Source organism: Grus americana, chromosome 1 (assembly GCF_028858705.1).
Source record: "Grus americana isolate bGruAme1 chromosome 1, bGruAme1.mat, whole genome shotgun sequence".
Lineage (NCBI taxonomy): Eukaryota > Metazoa > Chordata > Aves > Gruiformes > Gruidae > Grus > Grus americana.
Window position 1 is genome coordinate 16284487 of NC_072852.1, and position 20458 is coordinate 16304944.

At 38.6% G+C, this 20458-nt stretch overlaps 2 protein-coding genes across 2 annotated transcripts in view; one reads left to right on the forward strand and one right to left on the reverse strand.

Moving 5' to 3' along the window:
- Nucleotides 1–463: 463 nt before the first annotated feature.
- On the forward strand, nucleotides 464–16419 carry DLD (dihydrolipoamide dehydrogenase). The gene is made up of 14 exons (XM_054841977.1): nucleotides 464–573; nucleotides 1644–1719; nucleotides 2531–2610; nucleotides 5677–5745; nucleotides 8184–8253; nucleotides 8625–8725; nucleotides 9072–9215; nucleotides 9381–9482; nucleotides 11229–11419; nucleotides 12490–12660; nucleotides 13073–13262; nucleotides 13635–13772; nucleotides 15216–15305; nucleotides 15411–16419. The coding sequence occupies exons 1-14, from the start codon at nucleotides 535–537 to the stop codon at nucleotides 15474–15476; spliced, it is 1527 nt and encodes a 508-aa protein (XP_054697952.1). The 5' UTR covers nucleotides 464–534; the 3' UTR covers nucleotides 15477–16419.
- A 2112-nt stretch (nucleotides 16420–18531) lies between these two features.
- Nucleotides 18532–20458, reverse strand: part of LAMB1 (laminin subunit beta 1) — a 43783-nt gene continuing 41856 nt past the window's right edge. The window contains exons 32-33 of the mRNA XM_054841849.1: nucleotides 19693–19852; nucleotides 18532–18843 (exon numbers count right to left, since the gene is read on the reverse strand). Coding sequence (XP_054697824.1) covers nucleotides 18707–18843; nucleotides 19693–19852 — 297 coding nt within the window. The 3' untranslated portion in view covers nucleotides 18532–18706. The remainder of the gene's footprint in view (nucleotides 18844–19692; nucleotides 19853–20458) is intronic.

Below are 20458 nucleotides of genomic sequence, written 5' to 3' on the forward strand. Positions count from 1 at the left end.
GATTAAATAAATTGAAAGTCACTTGAAATTCTTTCCAAAATGAAATATATTAGATTTTATATTTTTGAATATTTAAAAATTGAATTTATGTACATTTCACTTCATCGTTTAGATGAAAGAGGTTTAATTCTGAGAACTGAAATATTTTTACTTTCTCTGTTATTTCATTTCATTTCATTTCATTTCATTTCATTTCATTTCATTTCATTTCCAATTATTAGGTGTGGGTTTGTGAGCTTCTTTGCTTGACCTGAATGTTCATTTTAGTGCCAGGCAGGGCTACGATCTGCTGTGCAGAGCCGCCCTGGGAGCGCCCTGCCGCTTTAAGAGTCTCATCTGCATGTCCCCGCCCCTGCCCTTCAGGCCCCGCCCCCGAACGCCACTCTCAGCGCTGTGTCTCCGCCAGGGGGCCCCGTCGCTCGGCGGCGTCCGCTCCTCCCGCCGCCCCCCCTCCCTCCCCGGCCCATTGCGCCTGCGCGAGTCCGCGGAGTCCTTGGAGCGGCGGCTGAGGGGCGCAGGCAGAGGGCGGCGGACATGCAGCGCTGGGGACGTGTCTCTTGCGCGCTTGCTCGGGTACGGCGCCGGCAGGGCAGGGCAGGGCACGGCACTGCACTGCCGCGGGGCTGGGCGGGCAGGCGGAGGAAGCTGAGTCGTGTCGCGCTTGGGAGCTCGGGCCTGGGCTTTCCTCACGCCCCCCCACAGCTAGCCGGGAGCGGGCGTGAGGGCGGGCGGAGCCGGAGCAGGCGCCCTGGGGCGGGCGCGGTGGTTGGCGGCCGCGGGGTTTGGCTGTTCTTTCCTCCCTTCTCTGCTTTCGCCTCCTTCGCAGGGAAGGGGAGTCGCTCCTCGCCCAGCGCGGCCTCGACTTGGCTGAGGTGACACGGTGCCCGCCGTGTCTCCTGGCCCCGGGCGGGCGTCACGCTGCCCCAGGAGGGGTGGGCTGGGGGTGTTGTCCCCGCTGCCGTGTAATTCGTTGGCTGTCGGTCCTCCCGAGAGCGGAGGAGGGGTGCCCCGGCCCGCAGGAGGCTCCAGCCGGAGGGAGCGGCCGGACGAAGCCGGGAGTGAGGGCGGATACCGTTGTGGCCGTGGAAACCGCCGGCTGTCAGAGGGCCGCTTCCCGCCTTTTGGGTAGCACTGAGGGCTTCGGAAATGCTTTCAGGACCATCTTCTACTCCAGTTACAGGGTGATCGTCCCGCGAGATGCTTGTAGCAACTGTGCTGTCCCATTACAATTAAAATATCTTGCTCTCCAGAACCGCCTCTGAGATGTTGCCTGTTCACAGGAAGTGGCCGGAGGGGATGGTTATGGAACAACAAGACTCCATTAACTCCTGTGGGTGTCTAATTTATGCTATTAAGTGGTTTCCGAGCCCCGAGTGGGTTGAAAGTGCAGAGTTAGAGGCAGCCTTAGGTGAGGCTGACATGAAAACAGGTGTAATGATTGGCTGAGGTTGCGGAGCAGGTAAATGGCAGAGTGACTTCTATCTCTTGTTCCAGTCAGTGCCCTCATGTCTGCTTCAGTCATGTTGTTCCTGTTTTGGTTAACTGGTGACTGTAACTATGTGTTTGTCTGTGTGGGGTTGAATGCTTATTTTTCTTCAAGAGTACCTTCAACTTTTAAAATTAAGCTTTTTTTCCCTTTTTAGAGAAGCCATTTTGATAGAATTCATCATGGTCTCCAGGGAATTTGTGCAGTGTCACAAAGGACCTATGCTGATCAAGGTAATTAATTGTGAAGAATTTCTTTGGACATAAAAAAACCTCAACCTAAAACTCAAAACAACCCTCAAAAACCAAAGCAATGCTTCAAACTCAGAAATCAGTCTTCCAGGTGATGGGGCAATCCATGTCAGCATGGAGATTTAGATGAAAAATAGTGGTTTATTTGCCCTATTTAATATCAAGGTAAAGCTATAAATAGAAGTTGAACTTTGTATAACATAAGAACAGTGATGGTAATTAATATTCCAAAGGAGTTTGTGGTTACAAGTTATGAATTAGGTACAAAGTTCATAGCTTCTGCTGTGTTCCAAATCAATAGAGGTTGCACAGATATCTATTTCAGCCATACTTTCTCCTTTATAAACTACTCATTTTATGGCAATCGGTAAGCATTTATCTGTTGCACTAAACATCAATAGAAGCTTGAAATGTTGGAAAAATAATAACTATCCAGACATCTTGGGTTAATTTCTTAAAAGATTTATAGCGAGAGGGATGGGTCAGACAGAATTCAGTTTCTTCGTTTCATTTTACATTATTTTCCTGGTAAAATTTAAGACTAGCTGGTTTTGTTGTAGAGTGAATACCTCCATGCAACCTTTCCCTTTGTCCAGAAAGTTACTTTCAGATGTAAGGTGTAATTTACTTATCTAAACCTAGTTTATTGTTGCATCATTTTTAACAGCTATTTTGCTTTTTTTAAAAAAAAGGTATTTTCAAACATGGATTATTTCAGAAATTATAAACAGGTATTTCTGCAGTAAAAATTTAATTGCTGAAACAAAAATAACTCAAATGTTCTCTGTTTCAGTTGATGCTGATGTCACAGTTATTGGCTCTGGTCCTGGAGGGTATGTTGCTGCTATCAAAGCAGCTCAGCTTGGATTTAAGGTAAGATGACCTCACTCAGCAGAATATTCATCCAGATGAACTTGAAAGGTGTTTGTGTGACAGTGAAAACCTGAAATTCTCCTGTCACGTTTTGGGCCATCAGATGCTGTTGGCATGTTGGTAATCTTTCTTTACCTTGCTTACCCAGATTATACAGCAGTTGAAATGGATATGTGATGGTATTACTGTCTATAGCTCTGCTACTGAAAAAGCTGCTCAGGACAGCTTGCTTTTGATGGGAAGTGATAATTGAGGTGGGCTTAACTCTTGTGAAGAGAAGGTGGGAAAAGAATGCTAGGAAGGAATTTTTCTCCCAACAAAGATTTAAAAAAAACCCCAAAAACCAGTAACAATGACAAAAAGGCCACTGAAAAACTGTCCTGAAGAACAAACTGAGGCAACTCAAGAGGAAAAAACAGTATTCAACTGATGTACTTTTTGAATGTGAGTAGAGGAATTCCATTGCTATGTGAGAATTTTAGAGGCGAAAATATGTCTGTAGAAATACTGTAGTATCTAATTTACACTTATTTATGTTCATCTCTGTTGTTCTGTCTGTTGTGTTTGAATGCCTTTTGAAAGAGGCAACTTTTATCTGGTGTGTGCTAATGATGTGTCATTTAATTGAGTATTGTGAGAGTTATAGGTGTATAATGCATTTCAGATTTTCTAAACTTATGAAAATACGTAGCATGACTTCAGCAGGATATTTTGTTATCTTCACTCCTTAATATGAGACCAACTTACTGTCTTGGCACTGCGTTATTCTTCTCTTAATTATTTTGAAATCTGAGAAAGTGCTGGCAGTCTTGAGTGTGTTCCTGCTGGTTTATGTGTCCTAATTCTTCTGAATTACAACATCTGAACTTCATGACAAAAATGAGTTGATTAGACCACCTGGTAAGGACAGGAACTCCTGTTGATGAATGGAGTTCCAGTGAAATACTGGGCCCAGATAGTGTGTAGTCTTCACCCTTGGATATTTTCAGAACTTGGCTGTACAAGGCTCTGAGCCACCTGATACATCTTTGATGTTGACTGTGTTTGGAGCAGGAGGTTTGACTAGATGGCCTCCAGAGGAGCTACCTTCCAGATAAACTTTTTGGCAATTCTGAGCGTTGTCCCTCATTGCTTATTACTCCCACAACTGGGTTTCAGTGATGTCTCTTTGGGTGTCTTTCAGCTTTCTAATGTGTAACTGTACCAAAATATAAATGTTTGAGATTCTATTAAGAAGTTCTACATCTGCCTGTGACCTAGTGCAAATAAGTGAGTTGTCTTTATCCATGTTTGTGATTTTTTAAATTTTTTTTTTCTTAATAAATACTCTCGCTTTTAGATGTATGTTGTTACTGAGCTATTAGTATCTGAGGAAAAAGGTGCTTGGTGCTACAGGTTTTAATTGAGATTGAGGCCGCCTACCATGTAAGTTCATGTTAGTTTATTCTAAAGCTATTTTTTTGTGGCTATATGCCCGCTTTTCTTGGAGCAATGCTGTCCTCAGGTCCTTCATACCTGTGATCGACAATAGGGTACCATATGCAAGGAGGTTAAAAAGTACCCCAGATTCTGTTTTTCATCATGGCAAAAAAATAATTTTGTTATACTGCTTTGCAGCTAGTTGGAGTGGACAAAATATTTGGACATGCTTGCATGTGTCACCTGTAGCACTGAATAAATGTGAAGAAACTTTATGCTGCCCTTGAGGAATGTGAGATGTTTTTGTGATATGAGCAAAAAGATTCTATAGTGACACCATTCATGGAAGAACCTGAGTGTGCTCTACTGAACTTTAACCTTCAATTTTAGTGCTACATGTACTGGCACAAGCGTTAAGTCCTTGTATTGCCACCACAGCATCCCACATTATTGCCAACAATGTTCTCTGGGCATTGGCTTTTCAACAGCTTTGCTTGGCCTCGGTGCTGAAGTTGATGTAAAGTGGATGAGGCCGAATCCCCTTATCAGGTAAAGGTAGGAGCAGTCTGGTGCTGTTGGATCCATAGTGCAGCTTTTAAAGCCCTTGGATCATCTTTCATGCATTCATGTGCTTAAAACAGGAGGAAGGGTAAATAGCGGATCAGCATGTCTCAATGTGTTTCTGTGATTTGATGCAGTGAATCTTGCTCTTCGTGTTACCATCACCTCTACTTCAGCACCAAAGCAGCAATTTAAAAGAAATGATGAAAGGCTTTCTCCTGGGTAGTCACTTCTATCAGCAGATTGGATCTCTTAGATTATGAACCAAGGAACTGTTATTTTGAACATGCGTGTACCTTGCAAAGGAGGAGATGCCAATTCTTTTGCTTCTACAAAAAAGCTTTACGATACTCTCTTTTCCCCCCCTCAAGTGATCTGTTTTTTCCTTGAAGTTTTGTCAGTTGTTTTTTTCCCTTTGCACACTTTGATGTTAGCAAGTTGATGAGAAGGAGATGAAATATTTTCCATCCCTGTTGATATTGACCTTATTTTTGCTTGGCTTTACTTAATTTTTATTCTTTCTTTCTTTATAGATTTCGGCAGAACTTTATGGCAAAGGGTCTTGCAGGATAGTGTGTTTAGAGAGGGAAATGTTGTTTGTAGTTTAGCACTTTTCTTTAAAGAAAAGATTACTTCATGAGATTTTAACATTTGTTTGATTGTTTTTAGGAATCTTTTGCATGATTTCCTTTTTTTGCTTTTTGCAGGGTTTGGGGTTTTTTAATTGTAGGGGGAATGTCTTTCACAGAACTGAGTGTTGTATTCAATTGAGGCAACTTCGTGAATTTTTGAATCAGAACAGCACTTAAACTTGTATGAAAGTATAAATGGTGTAGTGGGGAACGCAGCTCTCTTCTGGTAGAGAATTTTGTTGCGAAGAGCCATTTTGTAGCTTTTAAGTTAGGAAAAAAATGAGGGGAAATTTGAGACACAAAATAAATGTAGGAATGAAAATAATGAGACACTTGTAGAGGAAGAGTTACTAGGTAAATGCCTGTTCTTTGTCATAAATTGTAACTTGTTAGATACCCTGTAAGGAAATGGTGCATAAATTTGCTAAAAAGTTCTCCCCCCCTTCTTTCTCAGACTGTCTGTGTAGAGAAAAATGAAACCTTAGGTGGAACCTGTTTGAATGTTGGATGTATTCCATCCAAGGTAAGTGTACATAGTTTGTCATAACTTCATTAAAAACAACAGATATTATGTGTGTCACTTGAGAAACTCCTCCTCAGTCTTTTTCCAAGATTGACATGCTTTCTTTAAAAAATTGAAGTTGCAGTCCAAATAAGCTGAGGATCCAAATAAATAACACAAAGGGTTAAATTTTTATTTGCTCAGTAGAAATGCTTTGTTTGCAAAATGTTTTTTGTGAGCTTTCTCAAATGAAACAGAGGAAGAGAATGAAAACCAGAGGTGCATACAGATGTATCTTCTCAGCTCTGATGAGCTGTCAAGTCTGTGTTGTAACCAGTAACTGACTACAGTCTTAACTGTTTCAGGTGGTTTTATCTCTTGTAGTCTACCATGTGAAGTTCTTGATTGTCTCATCAGTTTGTTCAAAATAAACATGTAGTTTTGTCCAATATGCTGTTTTTATGTTAAAGGAATGCTCAACTGCCACTAGGGGTAAAGTAAATCTAAATTAGAGGGAGAGGGGCACCCCTGAAAAATTGTGAACTCTGGTTGTGGTTGGATGCACCATGCTGTGAAGAGAGCTGTGTCTCTCCATTGACTGTAGAAAGAGCCTAGTTGATTAGCTCTTGAAATGTTAGTCTAAGCTAAAATAGTATTCTCGCAGCCCCAAAAGATGGCCTGGAGAGTGGCTGGTGGTGCTTGTGTGGTATAGTTCAGGTGGGGAGAGGAGGGCATGCACTCTGAAACAAAGAAGAAGAAATTCAGAAGAATCTAATATTTGATGATGTCAGTCCACTTCTAAGTAATTTCAGAACTAGGGCCTTGTAAGAACAGTGCTATTGCTCGATAGCCTTACTAGTCTAGTCTGTGTCTGCCTCATTAGCACCTAGCAGGTGAAGGAAGACACTGGTAATGTCAGATTTGTAATGGCTGTAACAGACATAATTTTCTTACAAGATTCCTTGTAACTATATTGCTATTTCTAATGTTTGCTCAGAGAGGTTCCACTAGCATGGTAGGAGAAGATACAGTATAAATACAAAGTTTTTAAAATGATAGATTAATTTTCTTAAACATTTTACTAATACTTCTAATGAAGTTCAGAGTATCTTAATATACAGAGGCAAAACTCAAAAATGAGGTGTAGATCAACACAGTGTTACTTTGAAAGTTTGGAACTCGGCTAGGATTTATTTAATTAACTTTTCTTCTTGAGTTTTTTGGGGTTTTTTTTATCCTTTGAAATTCTTAAGAAAATACTTCTGAACACATGGCTAAACTCAGATGCTATCCAGAATGTTTTTTGAATGGCACTAAATTTCTTAAGTGGATATGTAGCTTGTGTACACTGAAGCAACAGCAAACTATTCGAAACTTACTTTCCAAAAAGCCACCCAAAATAATACAAGGAATTTTTTTCTTTTTTAATTACTGAAGTCTTAAGCGACGGCTGTGTCTTCAATAATGTTGGGTGTTACAGATGCAGGGTTGTGACAGTTATGTGAAATGGGCAAATGAATTTTAAAAGAGTGAGAGTTGATAACTTACTGTCAGAGTAAGATAATTCCATTTTTATTTGTATTAGTTTTATTCAAGTGTGTGTATATAAGGCAGGTATCTCAAAATGTGCTGTGAATGATATACTGTGCCCGCTTTCAGTCTGCGCAGACTTGTGCTGTTGTCCTTCTTGAAAAGATGCTGATACTTTCATGTTTGGGATGGCTATGGTGAAAGACATAATTTTTCTTACCAAGATCCATTCCTAACTATATTGCTATTTCTAATCGAAATACAGTTCTAGAGGTTCTGCATTTCAAGCTGCCGATTTATAAACATCGCTATAAAAACTTTTAACTTTAATTTTGAATTCTGAATGTCCGGTGACCTGAGACAGCTCTAAGCCATCTAGCTTCAGCTCAACCAGCTATGCTGTTGTAGTAACTTCAGCAGAACTCCCCAACTACAAAATTTTAACTCACATGTGTCTACACAAGCTAAAATTTCATCAGGGATTTCAGTATATATTTTCCTCGTCCAGTTTTTTGTATCCTCTTTTTGTTGACCAGTAATCTCTTGTCTGAGGTAATAATGAAATTCTCCTGTGAGTCAGTCAGAATCATCTTTCTTTTCTCTATTTAACATCTGTTCCCATCCTTTTTTTTTTTAATCCTCATGGAGTCATTCATAGTTTCTCTGGTGAAATGAGCAAAAAGGATAGGTGTGAATTTAACTATTTTCTATTTTTATGTTACATATTTAACTTTATAAAACACCTCAGTAAGAGCTACTGAGTATAACTTCTGTGTTTGAAATACACCTTTTTAAATATGTATGTCAGACTTTTTCTTAATAGTGAGAATGTTTTGTAAATATAACATCAGATTATTTTTTTCCTGATAATGTGATTAATTCAATTGTGAATGTATGTCCCAATTCACATTTCTGTGTGTGTATTTTAGGCATTGCTGAACAACTCACATCTGTATCACTTAGCCCACGGAAAAGATTTTGCTAACAGAGGAATTGAAAGTAAGTGTGAAGAGCAACTTGAAGAGCCTGTTAACATAAATTGTTTCCATCAACAAGCAAATTTGATCATTCAAGTCTGAATAGTATAGTTTTCTGGTCAGAAAACTTTTTAGACTTATAAATAATGTCACTTGTCTGTCATTTGGAAGGTTAGGGACATGTCTGCTCCTTGAACCCTGAATCATGGATAGGTAAGTTATATTTGAAAAGTGTAATACTGCTTTTTAACATTGCAGTTGTTGAATGTAACTTTAGCATTTAGTAGAGCCATTAAACACATCTTACTGTGTCAGAACTGTTAATTATGTTTAGGTTAGCTCCTTTAAATAAAAACACTGCAATGCTTCATAGAAGGTTTTTTTTAACTATAGTTACAGGAATCCGATTGAATCTAGAGAAGATGATGGAACAGAAGAGTGGTGCAGTGAAGGCCTTAACAGGCGGAATTGCTCATTTATTTAAACAAAACAAGGTTAGTTTGGATTATATACTGGGGTATATCCATGATTTTTTTTTTCTGACCTGAATTTCTTGCTTTTTACACTTTCATATTCTTGCCACATAAATTAATTCAAGTGACTGACTTGGCAAGGGTGGAATTTGAATGCTTCTCTTCTATGAAATTTTTAAATGAACAGTTCCTTCATTCTTAATCTAATTAAAAGAATAGTATATGATTACTTTGTGATTCATACCAGATGGTGATGCAGAGGTACGTGTTAGCAGCTTCTCTAAAGCATTAGTGAAATTTAAATTAAATGTAGCATAACTTATATAAGTAATTTGAACCTGAATTTACTATGTTCTGATTACTAAAGGTTGTACATGTATCTGGGTTTGGAAAAATAACTGGCAAAAACCAAGTCACTGCAACCAAAGAAGATGGCAGCACACAAGTTATCAATACAAAGAACATACTTATAGCCACAGGATCAGAAGTTGCTCCCTTCCCTGGAATTACTGTACGTATTTGAAATCTTAATGGTACTGTTCTCCAATGTGTACTATCCACATGATTTAATGTGTAATAATTTTTTGCATCTGATTGTACTTTAACTCTGTGTGTTTTAAATATAATATATAAAAGAGATTGTAATACATCCCTTTATGGATTTATTTTTCATTAGATTGATGAAGATAATATCGTGTCATCCACTGGTGCGCTGTCACTGAAAAAAGTTCCTGAAAAGATGGTTGTCATTGGTGCAGGAGTCATTGGTGTAGAACTGGTGAGAGGATATTTAAACCGCTTGACCTTTAATTTATAAAGGAACAGGGTGTTGGGTTTTGTGTTATATTTGATTGTGTTGCTGTGATTTAACAGGTGTTTCGTTGAGTGAGTTGTAATGAAACTGTTCAGACTTCATAGCATGCTAGCTCCCTCTTCTACCACAACAGCTGGGCTGAGTGTTTGTAGGATCAGTATTCCTGCAGCTGGTTAGCTAAGCAGATATATGAGAGAGGAACTGTCATGATTTAACCTGGCAGGCAGCTAAAACAACCACACAGCTGTTCACTCACTCCCCCTGCTCCCAGTGGAATGCAGGAGAATAGAGGGGGGGTGGGAAAGGTAAAACTTGTGGGTTGAGATAAAGACAGTTTAATAGGCCAGAAAAGGAGGAGAATAATAATGATAAAAGAATATACAAAACAAGGGATGAACAGCACAGTTTCTCACCACCCGAAGCTGATGCTCAGCTAGTTCCTTAGCTGCCCTTCCTCCTGGCCAACCCCCCAGTTATATACAGAGTGTGATGTCATGTGGTGCAGAATATCGCTTTGGCCAGTTGGGGTCAGCTGTCCTGGCTGTGTCCTTTCCCAGCTTCTTGAATGCACCCCACCTTCTTGTTGGCAGGGCAGTATGAGAAGCTGAAAAGCCCTTGACTGCTTGGCAACAATTAAAACATCAGCGTGTTATCAACATTATTCTCATCCTGAATCCAAAACACAGCACTATACCAGCTGCTAGGAAGAAAATCAACTCTATCCCTGCTGAAACTAGGACAGGAACATACAGGGTCTCACATATAGGTTTGGGTTTGTTTTTTTTTTTTGGAGAGGGCTCAACTTTCGCTGAGCTTTGTACCTGTTCTGTGTATATATAGATGAGAGAACTTCCTTTTTCAGGGAAGTTCATTTTAAACCTCAATAATTTTTTGTGTGTTGCAGTTAATCCCAAGAATTTTTTTGTGATATGATTGCACAAATTCTATTTAACAATCAAAGGAGCAGAGACTTTGTAGTTCATCTTAGTCTGAGTCCTTTTGCCTCATACTTACGTGGTTCAAGAAGAATGTATATTTATTGGTCTTGCAACTGCTTCCAAATGTGCACATCTGCTTAGTGGTTGCTTAGCTTCCTGACCATTAAGTAGGGAAAGAGTAAGCAAAGTGAAATACTGTGTTGGACGGATGTGGGTAACTTGAGGTAAATAGGATGTATATGGGTTTTGTTGGTGAAGCTGATGATAGTGGTTATGTTTATAAATACATACAGAAGCAGCAGTGGTTCCGTTTTATTGCATAAAACTTCCATAATGTGGTATTGTTTTGATTTAATTTATAGTCATGTTAGGAGACCACAAACAACTTCCTCGAGATTTTTCTAAGCTACACTCAGATTCTTTGATTTTGAATTTTTCCTATGCCTATAACATAAAATATACCTAATTTATACTTAATTATTTTGTTAGCTATTTTTTTAAAAGATTTATTCTGTGAATTCAATCACTCAAGTTTTGGGTATGCAAGCAAGCAGTGATTCCATTTTTTGTGGAAAGGCTGGGATGGGGGGCAGAGATGTTTTATCCTACAGTGTAACGTTTGTAAAAAAAAAAAAAAAAAAAAAAAAAAAGATCATTTTGCTCTTACTTGTTGTCCTGCTTTTGAAAAGTTTATAATCAAAGTGGTAAGTGTGACAGTAAAGAAATCTGAAGTTTTCCTTTCAAAAACTTATGCATGTTGTTGTGACTGCAGGGTTCAGTTTGGCAGCGCCTGGGTGCAGATGTGACAGCTGTTGAGTTCATGGGCCACGTTGGTGGAATGGGAATTGACATGGAGATCTCTAAAAACTTCCAACGGATTCTTCAAAAACAGGGACTTAAGTTTAAACTGAACACCAAAGTCACTGGTGCTACCAAGAAACCAGATGGAAAAATTGATGTAGCGTAAGTGTAACGTAAAACTAAAGGAATGACATATATATTCTTCCACCCAATCCTTCAATCCTATTTAAAAATAGTCTGATATTATTCTTTGAATAGGAAAAGATAGATTGAGGATGAAACTTAATTCTTCAGTGAAATTTAATTTTTATCCTGTATTGTAACTTAGAGTTCATAATTTTAGGTTTATCAAGTCTTAGATTGCTTATACAGGAGAGGTTTCATTAACTTGAGTTGAACGCGTGCTAGCAAAGAACCAGTGTTGTTCTAGTGAGATCAGTAATAAAACCAGAACTCTAAATCATTCTTTTTTTATGGAAGATCTTTGGTTCTGGTATAATTAACGTAAATACCATGATTATATGTACAGTCATTTTCACACCATTAATTCTTAGCTGCTTACTGGAGGGGTTATTTGGTCCAGACCTCCCCTTGTCTCCAAATGGGTGTGGCAGAGATTTGGTTGCTTTTGAGTAGAAATAAATGAACCTCCCCCAGAGTGTCTTTTAATGGTGGCACTCAAGCCCTTTGAAGACTTACAGAAGAAGAGCTAATATAGAAATATATAAAGCAAATTTGCTTTGTATAAGTCCATACGTATACACTACATCTGTTCTTGTTAATGTATTCTCTGGTTACAGTCTGGCTACTTAAGCTGTAGTTTGAGTTTTAAGAAAATGCTTAGTGTTACTTAACAAAAGTAAGCTTAAATGTTTGGGTTTTTTCAATGGAATCTTAATGTGGTGACTTGTATTTACTATTTCACCATACCTTGCAATAGTCTGTCCTCGATTGTAAAGGTCCTCGATTGGGCCACCACTGATGCTGATTGGATCTCTCATGTAGTCTGTTTCTACATTTAGAGTAGTTTCATTTTATTTCAGGAGTATGTTTTTGAAGCACACTTCCTACTTATCCTCACTTACTATGTTCTGGTTCTTGTGCTCTCAGAACATATGATCTCAACTTGTTCTGGGTGCAGTTAACACAAAGATGTGCTTGAGGGATGCACCTGATGCAAGGCAGCTGCAGAAGTTTACAGCTTAGTGGTTTTGCTAATTATTTTTCTACAGTGTTGAAGCTGCTGCTGGTGGCAAGGCAGAAGTAATAACTTGTGATGTGCTCCTAGTTTGCATCGGTAGACGTCCTTTTACAAAAAATCTAGGTCTTGAAGATATTGGAATTGAACTTGATAAGAGGGGGAGAATCCCAGTCAATAACAGATTCCAAACCAAAATTCCAAAGTAAGTAATACAAAATAATATTTTTTACTTTTTTTAAGCAGAACTCTCTATTTTTCAAAGTTTAACCTACTATAGCACTTTTTTTTTTGTTTTTAATTGCAGAATAAAGCTTTCTTTTTTGAAAGGAAGACTCAGAAACTTGTTTGTTTTGGGAACTAAAGATTTGTAGTCAGCCTTCGAAGTTTTGTAATTTAAAAGTTACTGTGTGTATTTCATGTCACTAGAAGTTCCTGAAGTGTGGTCATTCTGTGGAAACTGCTTTTATACTTTGTATTTCTTTTGACATTTAATATTTTAATCTGTTTTGATGAGTTTTCAGTAATATGTTTTAAACTGACTGTTATATAATGTAAGCCTAGGTTTGCTAGGATGTTTTTAAACAATGTCTTATTCTGTTTCATTGGTCTGATAGCATCTATGCTATTGGTGATGTAGTTGCTGGACCTATGCTGGCCCACAAAGCTGAGGATGAAGGCATTCTTTGTGTAGAAGGGATGGCTGGAGGAGCAGTTCACATTGACTATAACTGCGTGCCCTCTGTGATATACACGCACCCTGAAGTGGCCTGGGTTGGCAAATCAGAAGAACAGCTGAAGGAAGAGGTACTGTTTGTTTTCTTCTCAGACAAAACTGTTTTTTCCATCTTGGGCATGGTTTCATTGTCTAGTAGTTTATCTAGCTACTTTTCCCGGGAGAATTTCTGCATCTGAATTTATTTAGGGTGTAAGATTGAATGATTCCCTTGTGCACACCACTTTTTCAAGGATCACAGTTCTATTTAATGAATTCTGTGAATATTGTTTATTTGCTAAATAATCTTTTTTTTTAATACTCCTTTTGGTGGTTGTTCTTATGCATTGCTCTGTGTCTTACTTGTCTTTCATTTTTGTATTGCTTCTGTTCTTGTACTTATCAAATCGTCTGTATGGTTACATTATTCTTGTCATTAACTGAGTAACACGTCTGTTTTGTAGGGTGTAGAATACAAAATTGGGAAATTTCCATTTGCTGCCAACAGTAGAGCAAAGACAAATGCTGACACAGATGGCATGGTGAAGATACTTAGTCAAAAATCAACAGACAGGATGTTGGGTGCTCACATTTTAGGCGCGGTAAGTATTGTAAATTGTGCTGCTGTCCTGGCCTTGTAAGGGTCTTTTATTTAGCGTTGCACAGTTGCAAAGTAGTTGTCAAGTTAGGAGAAGTGGTGCTTGTAAAAAGAAGGAAGACTTGAGTCTACCATAGTAATTTTTACTTACTGTTCTTTTCTATTGCCCTCCCCTCCTTCCCACTTTCCTGTTACTTTGGTGTTAGACCCAGCTTTTTTTTTTTTCCCCCCCCTCATAGAATTGCTCGGGTTAATTGGTTTCTCTGACCAGGTGGGGGTTTTTGTGAATACTGCCAAATACTTGAGAGAACAGCAGAAATTGTTGACTCAAGTTCTGGAAGCTGAGGGAAGTGAACAGACTGTGGCTTTATCATTGGTGTTTTCTTTTTTTCCCCTCCCTCTCTGAACTTCAGACTTCAGCAAAGCTGGTAACCTTACGCTGTAGTCACCACATCTGGGGTCAGTAACTTACGGAACTTTGATTGAAAATCCTTTGTAAAGATGAGAAATCAGAAAACTATATTTGGGAAAAGTATCATCTTCCACTGTCCCACGCATTCCAAAGTTAGACCCTGATCTCTCCTTGTTTTGTTTCTTAGCTTTAAATCTTTTTTTTTTTTTTTCCCCCTCCTAAAGATGTATGCAGAAACACTTCCATGCATCTTTGTATACAGCTTTCCTTAAGAGATAAAACTGCTCTCTGTTTTCCTGGAAAGGAAATTTTATTCCTGTGAATGGATATACCGTCAACACTAGTGGATGGGGTTTTTGTTTCTGAACTCAATTCTGATGATTTCTGATAGAAATACATAATAAGACGTTATGCTAGTTATTTTCTCTCACAATGCCAGTCATTTAAAAATCAACATGCCTTAAAGGAAGCACAATTTAGGTTTATTGGTGTGAGACAGACTAATTTTCTTCATTCAGAAAGGGCTGGGGGGAAATCTTATGATTGTGGATCTGAATGCTAAAAATGTAACAGGAGATTTCACTATTTTTGACTCCTCAAAGAAATGTTCTCTGAGTAAATACAACTCACATTAATAAAAATGAGGGTGGAGATGTAGTAACACACTCTTGTTTATCTAGTTAACTTTCTAGGAGGGCATTGAAGTTTTGGGGAGGCTTCAGCAGTGATTATGTACACTGGAGTTTTGATGAGAACATGGGTATTAACTGACCAGTATCTTGTGATGGAAAAATGCCCAGATATTGCACAACTCTCAGTAATGAGAGAACAAATACTCTTAATAAGAATTATGTGTAGATTTATGCCAGGCTTGAGCACAGTCACCCAATAGATTAAGTACTTATAACATATTAGAACACAGCTGAAGTGCTAGCTATAATACAACTTTTTTTAGCAAAAGATGCTTATTTACAAGCTGTTAGTGATTCTGGACAACCTGGATGACTGCTAATTACAAATACCATTAAATTACAGGGTGCTGGTGAAATGGTTAATGAAGCTGCCCTTGCTATGGAATATGGGGCATCGTGTGAAGATGTAGCCAGAGTTTGCCATGCCCATCCAGTAAGTGTTTTCTAAACGGACTATTAAATACCGGTGTTACACAGACATGCTATAATCACTCCTAACTATTAATGACTTTTACCTTTTTGTGTTTGCTCCCTACAGACAGTGTCAGAAGCCTTCAGGGAAGCAAACCTAGCAGCATCTTTTGGCAAAGCTATCAACTTCTAAAATAAAAGAGCAGATCTTTGTACGTGTATAGTACTTCTCTGGAAATGGACAGTGGGCCCTTATGGAAAGCTGAGTCTGAGGATTTTAGAATGAAATTAAGTGAATCTCTTAATTTTAAACATCAAATATTTAAACAAGTAGAGTTTGGAACAAGTGGAATTATCCAGTCTCTGTAAATTAAATACTTAAAATTACATGTTTATTTACATGATGAATGTTGCAGAAAAACAACCTGATGGAACTCTTCTCTTATTCAAAACCAAACATGTTGCTGCTGCATGGGATTATCAGGTGTGCTGGTCAAAACTCTAAATAGTGTCCAGTATATCTGGTGTTTTCTTATTTGAAGTAGTGATAGACTAAACCAGTTGAATGCTGGCACTTATAATGCCGCTGGCACTTAAAATGCCACTGTCACTTCCGCACAAAAACATGTTTCCTTCTGAAAGGATTAACTTTACTATTTAACCTACTTCTTACATACAAGTATCAAAATTTGTTTTGACCTAGTAGTATTAGTATGTTGGGAGAAGAGGGGCTCGTATAGATCCATTAAAACTATATAGACTTTTTAAAGAGGAAATTACTCTCTTTGTGTGATTCTCCACACATCGCGTTTTCATATTGAAAACTCATTGGGGGAAAAATTGAGTGCTGATGGAGAAATGAAAGACTGAAGAAAAATGAATCTTACTACTTAATCTTTTTTTGTTTTAAAGCTTCCATTGTCCACCTCTTAAACTCAAAATGCTAAAACTGGGTAGTGAAGCAGCGCTTGCTGTTAAGTGCTGACATGAGGGTTACTCTGCACCTTCCACACACAACAGCTGCAGTGTCAGCTCTTGTCACAATTAAGACATACTTTCTTCTCCTCCTTCTGTTTTCTATTTTGTGCTCTCTTCCTGTCTCTTCCGTAGCAAGAGAGCTTAATAAATATTTAACATGGCTGGAGGGTCGTCTTGGGTTTTGTTTGCTGATTGGCCCTGTTACTCCTTTTAGTGTCTAGGTTGTTGAATATGTGAAGAAACTCACAAATGGCATCTTTGGAAGATCCCTAACATGTACAGGGAATGTGCCCAATTCCAGTAGCTCATTTTAAGTTTTGTTTTGCAGGGTGCCATTTTTGGGGGGGTGTTTTTTGATCTTTTTTTTGTTAGGTTGGTTTATTGCTAGGCTCTTCTGACTTGAAGAAAACCTTAAAACCTATTGCTATTGTGCATGTTCTGTTTCATTATGCCAATGGCATGATAGATGAGAAATGTGCATTCAGAAAATGGTGCAAAAGCTACTTGGTTTTGTCTATAGATAAGATGGTTGTATCCTCCTGTCTTTCTTTAGAGCTTAAGTATTGATCCAGTATCCATACTGAGTGATGGAAATATATGCAAATGTTACCGTTTTATTAAGATATCAATTAATCAACAAACACCAGTTCTTCATTTTTGGTTTTTTTTAACTCCTGATTTAAGTGTAGATGGTGTTAAATCATGACAGCTCATTAAAGTTATCACCAGGCTATGAGATGACCCAGCATATCTGTGAATTGGAGTAAGTGAATTAATGTGGATCTGCTTTCAGGTGTTAGTAGGAAGTTGCTGAAGGGAATGCAAAGGTGAGACACTAGTGAGGGAAGAAAAACTTGATTCTTCCGATAGATCTAGGCATTTCGGAACCACTTCTGCCTGTTGTAGGCAAATGCTATTAAGTGTTAATCTTGTGCTTTGCAAGTTCTTCCTAGAAGCTGTGCTCTTTCAGAAATAGTTTTGTGTCCACTCCCACCACCTCCCTGAATACTTGTGGCAGTCTTAGTGCAGTTCAGCCTTGAGGTTCATCAGTTACAAATTCTCAGATCTCATTTTTTTCATATTAAATGAATTTTGGAAAGTCAGGGAAACTTTAATTGAGAATACTACTAAAATTATACTGGAGACTACAGTGTCCCAGACACTTGAAAATAAAATTCAAGGCCATAAGACTGTTACTGTATTTTTATTTCTCTTGCCGTTGTTCCTGTTCTAGTTAGGTGTACAAACACTCTTTGTACACCTAAGGTGAGCTACTGAGCCTCCTGTCAATGCTCTGATGGCAGTTAAACCTGAATGGTGCAGTTTGCAGACTGTATTTTTAACAGTTGCTTAAGTACGCTGGCAGTAATGGTGTGTGATGCTGGTATGGTAGTCAATACTCATGACTGATATTTTTTTTTTCTCTAGTATTTGTAACCTGTGGAGCTTATGGGTAATTATTTAAACATACTGCTCTTCAGTTTGCTTAGGTGGTGATATATTCTGCCACAGTTTTCCTAGCTGACTTTCAGTAATGTTAGTCAAGGTTAGGTAAGGTGCTGATCAAGGTATATACCAGATGCCTTCCTCAGCTCAGAGTTTGCAGTCGGGATGTGCGAAGTGTAAATGCACGTTGCAGTTTTGGATGCTAATTTGTGTAGCTGATGAATGTCGTAAATTAATTTGTGTGGTACAATACAATTGTCTGAAGGTATGCTGCTCTGCATAACTGAGCTAAAGTATGGTGAACTGGATGTTACTCTTGCACTCTGAAAAAAGTCTTATTTGTCTTTTAAGTGCAAGCTGTTTTCAGAGGAGACCCTGTGAACTTTAGTAGTTCCTTTTCCAGAGAGGCTTGATCCTCCAAGCTTGGTTTATCACCTAAATTCGGTGCTTGAAATATAAACCACACTCACCCTTTCAGTGCTGACCTGTTTCCGCTTCCCATATCAAGTGTTTCATAATCAGTGACATGAAACTAGTGTTCAGCCTAAATAGATACAATGCAGAGGGTAAATAATCCTTTTTGAATACTGTGGTGTAAATGCTAGCTAACCCCATGAAGATGGTGTTTCTTCGTTCACTTGTAGTTTTGAGTGACCATCCTATATTTCATAGTAATTGGAGCCCTTATTTAGAATTCTGTAGTTGGAGCCAAGATTTTATTAGATCTCTAACGAGTTTAAAAACAAGACTTGTTAAAGGATTAATTGATTTCCTATTTCAGCTACTGAAAATAGGAAGGAACTTAGAGTCATACTAGGTACATACCGTGATACAAAAGTACTGTTTATTTTCAACATCAAAAAGTTACTTGTCTTTGGTTCTGTGACTTGAAAGTCAATATAAAACCTGTTTGATTTATCAGGTCTTAGTGTAATGTCAAAAAGAACTAGTGTAATACTTGTAAAATCCATCCTGAACACAAGCACTTCCTGCTCCCATCTATAAGCAAGTGCTATAAACAGCAACCTTCTGGCTGATTGTCTGTAAGAGGGAGCGAACTGTCTCTTCTAGCTCCACCAGCTGCTTGGCTTTGTCTTCCAGAACTTTTTGATTGTTTTCATATGTATTTTCCAAGTCTGTCAGCAAAGGAGGAGGAAAACAGCTTAATTAGGGGTGTTTTAATGCAGTAAAATATAAATCATTATTGTTACAGATAAACTACTACTCAACTTTATTGCGGAAGAGAATCTGATTAGGAAAAAAAAAGGCTGGAATGGCACTTTTTTTTTACCATTGGGACATAAAGCAACAAGGCAGTAGTTTTCCATAAGTGGAAATCCAAAAGTATATTTTGATTCATGCTGAAAATAATTGTCATTCTCTGCCCTATGGTGGCTCTTACAGAACAGTGAAATGCTTTGGCTTGTTATGGTTAAGACTATTCAGCAACTTTTTGTAACTGTGCAGGAGGAGCTAAGGGGAAGAATTGAGTTCCTGGCCTGGCACAAACAGAAGGAAAACTTAGTTCCCTCCCTGGTAGTTATGGGTGGGTTGCCCCCTCTGTTTCAGTCAACTTTAATCATCAATAGTAAATGTTAAATTAATCTGTAAACTGGGACTGCTGTATCCTGATTACCTTTTGTTTTTCTGGGGTGGGGGTAGTATTGTTTGAAGATTTGTCTTGCTTGATCAGGTTAGTCCTTGTCCTAAGCATGGTAGTTATGTTCCTTCCCTGTGGTAGTTCTTGGAGCAGCAATAGGTACCATACCAAAAGTTTGTGTCTCACTGTAAGTTTCAGCTTTTTTATAGAAATCTTTGATTCAAAAGACTATGTTGTATCCGTAAGAATAAGGAAAGCAGATCAAACCTCAGTAACAAAGAATTTACTCCCATTTTTTTCCCTGCTGCTGATGAATAGTCTTTTTAACAGCATGACATTGTTTCATAGTCTAAGATAACAGCTTACCTCCTCTGAACAGCCTTACCTTTGAGCAGCTGGAGTTTGCTGTTTGCTTGAGCCAACAAGGCTTTAGCTTCATCTTGCAACATGCCAGCTTTCCTCCTAGCATCAGCCACCTTCTCTGTCGTCTTGGCAATGAGATCTTCCACTGTTTTATACTTGTCATTGAGCTCGGTGTTGAGGACCTGTTGTTCCAGATTGAAGCACAAGATGGAGCTCATTCAAAAGAGAATGCAGCAGGAGTTTGCATTTCCTCCCTCTCTTTACTAATCCAGGTGTAAAGAGACTACAGATGTTAGCTCAGTTAACAAAAGCAGAAACAGTGTTGGGGTATTTCCAAGATTAAGAGTTGGGGTGCAGAGTCATCAGTTGCCCTTTTGTAGATCTGTGTCTGTTCTAACACTGACACTTTGCAAGCTTTTATGGGATTCAGTGACACAATTCTGTAACTAATGGAAGCCATGGCCCCAAGGACAGCTGGAAAGCTGTGTATGGTAAGGAACTGGCACTGCTTCTGGCTGAATGTTTGCATGTAGGGAGGAATCCTCTCATTACCCTTTCAGTAAGGAGAACAGATGCCTAGTTTGCATAGGTGAAGGTGCTGGAGAAGTCATGAGGTTGGTTTCTTGGCTGTGCTTTTCTCTGCAAGGTTAAGATTAAGGAGTCCTGTGACCCAACTGAATTCAACCGATAAGCAAGTTAACAAGCTGCAGCAGTATGGGAAGTCTCTTGTGTTTACTCAACAGCCACCTGAAATACTACTTAGTGTTTGGAAATAATTGATGTGATGG

Bases quoted from the DNA above. Each gene is read 5' to 3' on its own strand.
- DLD (XM_054841977.1), top strand. From the start codon at position 535: ATGCAGCGCTGGGGACGTGTCTCTTGCGCGCTTGCTCGG. The intron at 5,746-8,183 runs GTAAGTGTACAT...TGTGTATTTTAG, and splicing joins TTGGATGTATTCCATCCAAG to GCATTGCTGAACAACTCACA. The intron at 13,773-15,215 runs GTAAGTATTGTA...ATTAAATTACAG, and splicing joins GTGCTCACATTTTAGGCGCG to GGTGCTGGTGAAATGGTTAA.